The sequence below is a fragment of the Excalfactoria chinensis genome, chromosome 3, assembly GCF_039878825.1.
Source record: "Excalfactoria chinensis isolate bCotChi1 chromosome 3, bCotChi1.hap2, whole genome shotgun sequence".
Taxonomy (NCBI): Eukaryota; Metazoa; Chordata; class Aves; order Galliformes; family Phasianidae; genus Excalfactoria; species Excalfactoria chinensis.
In genome coordinates this window covers 73,498,116-73,507,626 of record NC_092827.1, presented here as the reverse complement: position 1 = coordinate 73,507,626, position 9,511 = coordinate 73,498,116, and the positions used below count along the sequence as shown (strand labels likewise).

Genomic DNA, 9,511 nt, shown 5'->3' with positions numbered 1-9,511 from the left:
CAGGCGCAGTGCCCGCTTCCGGCGCGGAGGAGCAGCCGGTGGTTACGGCGGACCATGCCGGTGCCGCCGGCGTGCCGCGCGCTGCTGGCCACGGCGCTGAGCCGCGCCGGCCGCCATCGGCTCCCATGTCACCACGGTAACCGCCGGCACGCGGGTCCCAGCGGGCCGGGCCGCCCCGAGCCCGTCTCCTCTCTCCTTGCTCCGTTGGCGGCGCGTCTCCGTTCGAGCGCAGGGGGCGAGGTGGAGGCCGCAGGGGGCGGCGAGGCCGGCGGAGTGCTGCGGCATCTGCTTCTGAAGCTGCGCGCCACCGGGCCGGTGACGGTGGCGGAGTACATGCGGGAGGCGCTCACCAACCCCGGGCAGGTGCGGCGGGGCCGGGCGGGGGTCGAGCTGAGCGCTGCGGCCCTTTGACGCTCGTCTCCTCCCCCCGCAGGGCTACTACACGCGGCGGGGCGGCGTCGGAGAGGACTTCATCACCTCGCCGGAGATCAGCCAGATATTTGGAGAGGTGACGCACTGCACTCGCGTCCCGCTCAGCGAGCCTTAGGTCTCGTTCCTCAGGTCTCGTTCCTCAGGTCTCGTTCCTCAGGTCTCGTTCCTCAGCTTCCCTTGGAAGGCGTTCGCCGGAAGATTTGAGGCTGCACTTCCAGTACTGAGCTTTAGGTCTAAACGCACGTTGATGGCCGGGAGCTTGTCCAGGGGAGGGCAGCGAAGGCGTGAGGTTTTATAGCTTGGGACACCTGAGAGAACGTATCGCCACTCTTAGCTATTACCGGGCAGAAGGCAGGTGTCACTTTCCACAGATTCTGGAGTTAAAGTGTAACTCTTTGTGTTGTTTCTATCAGTTAATAGGAATATGGTACATCAGTGAATGGATGGCCATGGGTAAACAGAATGCATTCCAGCTGGTCGAACTGGGCCCAGGGACGGGCACCCTCACAGGCGATATATTGCGGGTAGGTGAAAGCTAACTGTAATACTCCCTGTTTCTGGCCTTATTCAGTGGCTGCACTGTGATGTGAAGAAATAAGGTTCTGCTGTTGGGGTTTCATGTTCTTTAGTAACCACATCACTGCAGTCAGATTTGCAGCATTGGATCTAAACTAAAACACGTGCATGTCTGTGCTGTTTAGAAAAAGGCCCGGGCTTCTATATGGACAGCTGGACAGCGCAGGCACGCATGTAACCACGCATGTAACCACACAAACACTGCTTGACAGGGAGGGCAGGAATATTCCATCACAGCTTATTTATGAAAATACATTATCCAGGCTCTCATAAGTGTGAGGCCTCAGTGACTGCAGCAGCAGGGAGCAGAGAGAACAAGAGTGCAGGAGTGAATCCTTGTTGTGTTCCCCTGGGTTTCAGAAGCTTGCTGGGCTTACTGTTCAAGTTAACCATCCCTGTTCTGATACTGGAGTATAGCTGTCAAGTAATTAACATAGTAATTCAAAAACACGTTGATAATGGGGTTTAGTATCTCAGAAGAAGGTTCAGATTTATGCATTAATGATAAAAATCTGCGCAGGGAAATATATAGTATTGACCATGTTTTGCTCATGCTGTTTGGGAAAATGGAACCGTTTTTCTTTCAGTGCTAAGCCCTCGCTTAGAAGCTTCTACTCTTTTAATTAACATTTCATGTCCTTATTACTATAAACGTATGTTATAGTCCTCCAACTTTGTTAGAAGCGTTGCAGCTTAAATTCCTACTTTGCGGAGAAGCAAAATGCAGTCCTCTTAACCGAGACTGTTTTAGTGAATGAAAGCTAACCTGGTGTTATCTTTAACCCGTTATCACATCATGTTTATTCTTCTCTCTTGAAGGTTTACAGTATATGACTGCACCTTATAGAACTTTTCCACCTTTGCAGGTCTTCAACCAGCTTGCCTCTTTACTTAGTAAATGTGATGTCTCTGTTCATCTGGTAGAAGTGAGTCCTAAACTCAGTGCGATCCAAGCAGAGATGCTGACAGGAGGAAAAGTGCAGTCAAACCCTGAGAACAAATCTGCTTACATGAAAGGCATTAGCAAGACTGGAATTCCCATTTACTGGTACAGAGACATTCAGGATGTACCGCAAGGTAAGGGGCTTAGGTGTCCTGTTAGAGGGTAACTGAGGACAGCTCTGCTAACCTTCCTCGTGGGTTAAAAAAAAGCAGTTATACATACTAGCTCCTAACTGTTGCATGAGTCCAACTCAGGCTCTTAAGCTTATTAATGAGAATCATAACTTCAGTTTGGGATAGCTATCCAATTTCACATAGTTTGAATTTTAATTTGCTTGAATAAAGGCACAAGAACTATAGCAGTCCTTTCATGAGATACAAATCTTAAAAAGCACTTGAAGCTATAAGCTAGCCTGTAGAAATGTTGCCTTTAATGTATCCAAGCTGGGAATAATCATTATTTCACAGTGCCATTAACTAGCTTAATGTTTTAGAATTAAAAAAAAAAAGAAGAAAAGCATTTTAATTTTTAATTTTCCATTGGAAACTGCTATGAAAGCATTAGTGATTTAATAGGATTTAAAGTTTGATTTATTTATTTTTTTAACCTTCCTCCAGGTTACAGCTTCTACTTAGCACATGAGTTTCTGGATGCCCTGCCAATACATAAATTTCAGGTATAGCAAGATGAGTATTGTAAACGTGACCACGTGCTTAATGATGTTTTCGGTGAACAGAGTGATGGTACCAAACCAGACACAGACATTGACTGTGGTGATGAAATGCTTCTAACTAAGCTTGGACAATTAAGGTGTTAATTCATCTGACAGTCAGTAATTGTTCTTGGATGGAGAGAAGCTTTAGAAATCTAAAGACTTCTTTTTTGCTTAGAGAAGTCATTTCCCCCCCTCGTTTCTTACACAACATGAATAAGGTTTCTATTTCAGCGTTATTTTGTGTACCACTAATGGCAATGAGAATAGCAAAAAAACATAGATGCGATTCAGAAGAAACTTTCAACTTCAATTTCAGAATATTTATGAAAAATGATTGCTAGAATAATAAATTAAACAGCGAATTGTCAAAAGAATTGTTCTCAATGGCACCATTTATTCCTTTTAATTCAACATGTACTTATTAAATCTACTGCCCAGTTTCTACCACATGCTTTTTCAAAGGCAGTTACTGAAATTAATTAGCAACAAGTAACTATTAATAGCACATGATGTTCTTAATTAAGACTTTTGAGAAAATGCTTGATAGAATAGTTCAGTCAAAGAAACAAGATACTGCGTACCTATTAGAGTGTAAAATGCGTACTCTGGGTTACTTAAACAGAGAACAGAGAAAGGCTGGCATGAAGTGTTGGTTGATATAGATCCAGAAGTCCCTGACCAGCTGCGCTTTGTCCTGTCACCATCCAGGACCCCTGCAACAGAAAACTTTATTCAGGTAAGGCAGTAACTGTCAGAGTTTGTTAATTAGGTCATTACTGTCTCTTTAAAGTCATACTGCCTCTCAAGTTACTTTGACAGGAAAATAATGGCCCTCCATCCATCAGTGAGTGAACACAGCTTACACAGTTCTTACTTCACAAAGTGTCCACCAGCATTAAACCTTGTGTGCTTTGAAAGTATAGCACAACAATGAATGTTTACATCAAATTTAGCAGAATCAGGGCTTAGACATTTTATGGATGCAGCAAGCAACAAACAGTTCTATGTCGGGTTTGTCACATCACCCTCTCAACACTGGCCTTACCTAAGCCAGGCTCTCAGCCTCATACATAGTCACTGGGTACATGTGCCATACTGACCTTTAATAGCAAGTGTCTAAGACTTTTTCTCTCTAAAATTCACTGGATTCTTAAAGTAATTGAGATTAAAATGAACTGCAAAATTTTACACAAAAAGGTTTTTCTGAAGTGTACGCGTGGCTGAAATGTTGTTTCTAATTTTTATTACCACGGTAATGCAGTTCCACTCCATGCAGGTATTCTCATTTGTTATCAAGCCTCATGCCAGGGATTAGGCTGTGCAAGAGATGAAAGAAATCAAGAACTTGGAAAACTCTAATCGAAAGAGACCATTATAGCAAAAAGTAGCTCAAACTATAGGTAGCCTGGCCTGTGTCCCTGTATCTCTGTGCCCGAATATTGATGAGTCCCAAAAAGACACGTGTGAAATACTCTTGCCCTGTACTTTTTTGCTAATACAGGTATTTTGGTCTTTGAACTCTGCACTAGCCTGAAGAAACACGAGATCATGTGGAAGTATGTCCTGAGGCTGGCGTCCTCATCCAGAGGCTTGCCTGTCGTATAGAAAAGGATGGTGGGGCTGCACTGATTGCTGATTATGGTCACGATGGAACCAAAACTGACACTTTCCGGGTAAGTCCAGAAGTGCTATGCTGAAATACTCAGTTATCTTTTCTTTCTCCCTTGGATCATTAAGTTCTGGTGCAAACAAGGAATTAGTTGGACTTTATAGCAGGAAACTGTACTACTGTCACAGCTATAAAACGGTGTAATTGATTTCTCAGTTAATCAGTACCTTTGGGGCTTTCTGTCTGATAGGAAGCATAACCTGAGTCCCTGCTACGTTTACATCTTCGATAACTAGAAATACAGCCTAGTGTAATTTTCCAATTTACTTTTTCAGGGTTTCCGGAATCACAAACATCATGATGTACTGAAAGCCCCAGGTACAGCAGACCTGACAGCAGATGTTGATTTCAGCTATCTTCGAAAGATGGCAGAGGGAAGAACAGCAACATTGGGCCCCATCAAACAACGGGAGTTTTTAAAGAACATGGGTATTGACCTCCGATTGCAGGTACGATAGTGTGTGCAGGTATACAGTGCACTGCTCACCCACAGGCAGCACTCTCAGTCAGCAAGAGAGCTGTTTTACAATCAGGTTCTTATTGAAAGTGGTTAAAAACTGCTTGTTGGTTTGAGGTAGCAGAGAGTTGCCTCCCTTAGATATCTATTACTTTGGAGCCCTCAAAGCGAACTCATCATAGTCCTTCTAGGAGTATTTAATGCAAAACTTTGGTATGTACTTACTGTCGAGTTCCACCAATGCTCACCCACTCTACGTAACATTATGGGACTGTGACACTAGGATAGATGAGAGGATGGAAGGGCAGATTACAGGTACGAGGGAATGGATAGGGAAGCAAGAAAGGCTACAGCCTACCTTCTTTTTCTTTTTAGGTGCTTTTGCAGAATTCACGCGACTCAGCAACTCGTGAGCAATTGCTCCACAGCTTTGATATGTTGATGAACCCTAAGAAAATGGGAGACTGTTTTCATTTTTTTGCCTTGCTGCCTCATCACAGAGTTGTCCGTCCTACTGAGAAACATAATCCACAATCCAAGTCTCCCCTACCACCTGTTGCTGGATTTGGTGAACTCTCACTGAAGTAAGCTTGGTTACAAATAATCACTGTACTAAAATGTGTAGCAGCGGTAACTTTCAGCAGCAACCTATTAAATAAAAAAAAAATTAATGTTAAAGCCATCAAGTCCTGTGCATTTTATATTTTCACCTACTAAATGTCTTGCAATAGTAAGCAGTAAGGTGACAACTAAGCATTTTGATTTACCTTTAAACTGAAGGAACATGAAACGTCACGTTTTTTCCAGGCAATTTTCCTCTTACCAACCTTTCTCATACCAACCTACATTCCAGAGCCTAGGCATGAAAGCCTAGTGCTTTCAGAGTACATCTGGTGCAACGCAGTGCTGTTACTAACTGACCTACTTAAACCACACATGTAGAAATCAGTGTACACAGAGCTGAGAATGAACAGTGTTTCCAGGGTCTTACTACAGAGCTGAGTGGAATACTGTATAGAGAAATCAAGTTAAAACTTGTCAGTGACAAATGTGATCTGGGAGATTTCAGCTGCGCTCAGCTGAGGTAGTTACTGAAAACAACATGCCTCAACATCTCTGAAGGTAGTTTTTGTAAGAATGGTAATAGGAAGCATGCAAAGAAGTTATTTTCAGAAAGCAACTGCTAACAGAATTCCCACAACAGAATATATCTAATGCCACACCAATCCACAAACAACAAAGTATGAAGAACCATTCGCTTCTAAGAAAAGTTTACAAGAGAAAAACTTCATGTAAATACAAGGAACAAGTCTGATAGGGAAATAAATTTTATTTTCAAGCTTATCAGAGGATATTTACAAACAATTGGATGTATAAAAATATAAAAGTACTTGACAGTGTCCATTTGAGGCTATAAAATTTTACATGAGCTTTTTTTCTAGCATCATCATAGCAATACTGAATGCAACTTAATTCATCTAGGGGTAAGGATATTAAACACTATAACCTACTGCTGTCAAAGTTTGCAGTAAGGGTAGAAAAAAGGGAATAAGGAAATTCAGCTATTTTTGCTACTCAATGAAAAAAGTTTACTTATAATGCGCGTCTGATTTTTTTGGTTCCTCAGCTACCAGCTTGTGGCTTCTACTGTCTGACCCCATAAGTGCATATGTGCATGCATTATCAGGCAAACCACTCCAAAGGCTAATAGCATTCTTTCCAATACAAGTTAAGAATAAATAGCTAATACAATACTTTTTGTTGCAGCACAAAGCAGACCTCATGGGGAGAGGCAGCAGTCAGGCCTTAGTTCTTACTGTAACCCTTTTCTCTCTTGTGTTGTGCTTTTCAAGCAACCGAGCTGACTTCTTTTCTCCCTTTAAAAACAAAAAACAACAGACAGTGACAACTCAAGTTTAAAATCTGAAGCTTAAAACCAGACTGTATTTATACTATGACAGCTGGAATGGAAAGTGGCAACAGCTTCATTGAAACTTGGTCAGTTGGATGCCTCTTGGAGAAGAATCGGTTCCAAAACCTCACCTAAGCAGGAGGACAAGGTTAAGGGTCAAATTCTGCCCCTCTCAAATTCCATTACACTGCTTTGACAGTATAAAAGTGAAAGAATGACCTGCCCTGGTGCAGGAGAGGCACAGACTCCCATCAGGCACATCCCTGCGCAAACCTGAGAATAACATGCTAGGAGAAAGGATGTGAGATAGTAGGAAGGGCAGAAATGCTCTCCTTACTGGTGGCTGTAGCAAACAGCCGTGCAGATTCAATCATGATTTTTCTGCAAAGTTAGGTGTATTTTAACAGGGAAGCCAGACTTCAGCTTTAATTTACTTAGACACCTGTAAAACAACAGCAGATACACTAAGGGCAACTGGAAAAGTAAAGGGACATTTAGAACCCAAGCTGGCCCACATATATACTTCTGCAGCTGCCACTGACCTTATTACCAGTTTACTGTCACTGCAAAATTCTGTGATTATCTATCATCTTAGGAGACATCTGCTCACCTGTTTCCTTACCTGAACAACACGAGGAGGAAAAGAAAAATTTCTCTCTATATACATTGAAAAAAATATTTTGTAGGAGAGAAGGAGTTACTTCAAAGCATCCCCCCACCTCTGCAGTTCAAGTCTATGTTAAGTATTATGTTAAGTTGCGTTGGCATATCAGGGATGTGTAGAGCCACCCAGCACCTTCCAGCAGCACAACGCAGCTGATCCACACAAAAGGAAATCTTCCACTTTTTTTAATAGGTGAGGAGAAAAAACCCTCTTCCATCTGCCTTTAGCACTCAAGGTCTCCAACTTCCCTGAAATACAGTGAATTTTAACTATGCTCCTAGGGAATCATTTCCAAAGAATGTTGCTGCTTCCTCTCTTGTGCAAAAGTCCAGTAAATAGTTGGGAATCCATCAACTGAGACATCTGCAGAAGAAACTGAATTACGGGTTGGTTTTGGACTCTCCGTTCAACTCAAAACAGTTCTGAGCACAACGGGGACAGGAAAGGCTGCAGGTAAAGGTTGGAAGGAAGGCAAAGCCCTTTCTCCTCCAGTCTAGCTGCCCTGGTGGAAGCAACAGGTGATTTTGACACACCCAAGTATGGAACAGAATAAAGACACAAGCTAGCAAGCTACAAACTATTCCTGATGTTAGTTGAGGGAACCTTATAAAAGTAGAAAAATACTAGAAAATTTAAAAATGTTGTTATTCCAAACAACAGAAGAAAGCTGCGTATGTTTTTCCCTATTTTTCCAAACCTTTCTGCTATAAACTTTTTCCAGAGAGAAAGGATAAGCTACATCAAGTCTTGTGTGCTCTCTGCACTACTGATGTAGTTTTAAGGCAAAGTGCCTTTGGGGCGTAACAATGGCACGCACCAGCCTTGCATAGCAACACAGTACTGTGGCTTATTGCTCTGTTCTAACAGACAGAATACAGGATGAGCACAGCTCTGATTGTCGTCTTTTCAGATTGTCAGCCAGCATTTCAAGAGGAATGTAAGAAGTTGCACATTTTTCTCTTTTTTTTTTTGTTGTTTTTTGGTATCTGGAAAAAGTTCAGTTAGGGCAAAGAAAGACACACCCAACTGTCTTAACAGCAGCAAATTACTCCTTCATCTATGAAGCCATATTCAACCTTGAGCCGCCATGTTTTTTCTACTAGCCAAGGTATTCTGCACTGATAGCCTTTTACAATCTCTTTTCACAATGCACAGTCTAAGAAACAGGAGATGTATCTAAGTAACAAAAAACAGTCCTCTATGGCCTAGTAAATAGGGATAAATAGGGATTAGAAAACCATAACAAAAGTCTTACTGTGTAGGCTACAAAAAAAAAAAATGGAAACCTTGAAAAACGCAAAAGCATTCCATCTGTACACATCACACTTCAGAAATGGCTTTGTAGCCATACAGCTGGGTGCAGTGTTACCCAATGGGGCTTATCCCACTGTCCAATAACTATTCATAGTTTAGATGAGAGATGGAGAAAAGCTTGTCGGGTGACAGTCTATCCCCACATCAACAACAGGATCCTCTGAGGCTCTGTACGCTGAACTACATGTAAAGCATTCAGAAAGAGCGACAATTGTTCCAAAACTTATCTTCAGTTTCTGTCTGGAGTGTCAGGCTTTGCCGCAGTTTAGCAATATGAATAAATCAAGGGTCCTCTTCCATGTCATCTGGATTCGGAGCCATAATAAAATGCTGGGGGTATTCAAGGTTGTGTTCATACGCATGTTCCTTCCAGCGTGCATCATCACTCTCATGGGTGATGTAACGCTCTCCAATGCGTGTTTCAAACTCTCTGAGGTCAAGCCAAGTCTGATAATCCTACAGAGAAGAGGAGTTAATGAAGCAGTTCAAGAAACAGCAGCCCTGTATTTCCGAAGACAAAGTTGTCAATTTGTCTCTTTTAATACAAATAACAAGATAAAACCAACAGGAGCTGTTTAAAAACAGAGTACAACAAAAAGAAGAGTTCAAAATTAAGCAGGCTAGTTCCCAAGGCCGTAGCATTAGAAATCATGAAAACTGCTAGAAGACAGAGAAGAGAGTTTTATTATAAAACTAATGGTACTAGTATATATATGTATACATACATAAAGTGACACTCTTTCCAGAACTGTTTGTCCTTTTGTTTAATTGAATCTTCCCCTTAACGCATGCTAAGCTGTACAATGTCTTTTAAGTATTTCAAACAATT

General features: G+C 42.1%; 2 protein-coding genes across 3 annotated transcripts in view; one reads left to right on the top strand and one right to left on the bottom strand.

The window, feature by feature from the left end:
- Positions 1 to 29: 29 nt before the first annotated feature.
- NDUFAF7 (NADH:ubiquinone oxidoreductase complex assembly factor 7) lies at positions 30 to 5,488 on the top strand. Of its 2 annotated transcripts, none has more exons than XM_072331613.1 (9): positions 30 to 363; positions 434 to 508; positions 846 to 956; positions 1,875 to 2,085; positions 2,569 to 2,627; positions 3,289 to 3,402; positions 4,196 to 4,339; positions 4,611 to 4,784; positions 5,168 to 5,487. In XM_072331613.1, exons 1-9 carry the CDS (start codon positions 55 to 57, stop codon positions 5,378 to 5,380), a joined length of 1,410 nt encoding a protein of 469 aa, XP_072187714.1. In that variant the 5' UTR covers positions 30 to 54; the 3' UTR covers positions 5,381 to 5,487. The 2 variants fall into 2 exon arrangements, with proteins under 2 accessions (XP_072187714.1, XP_072187715.1); XM_072331614.1 differs by having other exon boundaries at positions 31 to 136; positions 434 to 561; positions 5,168 to 5,488.
- Positions 5,489 to 8,349: 2,861 nt separating this feature from the next.
- Positions 8,350 to 9,511, bottom strand: part of PRKD3 (protein kinase D3) — a 39,791-nt gene continuing 38,629 nt past the window's right edge. The window contains exon 19 of the mRNA XM_072332982.1: positions 8,350 to 9,138. Coding sequence (XP_072189083.1) covers positions 8,965 to 9,138 — 174 coding nt within the window. The 3' untranslated portion in view covers positions 8,350 to 8,964. The remainder of the gene's footprint in view (positions 9,139 to 9,511) is intronic.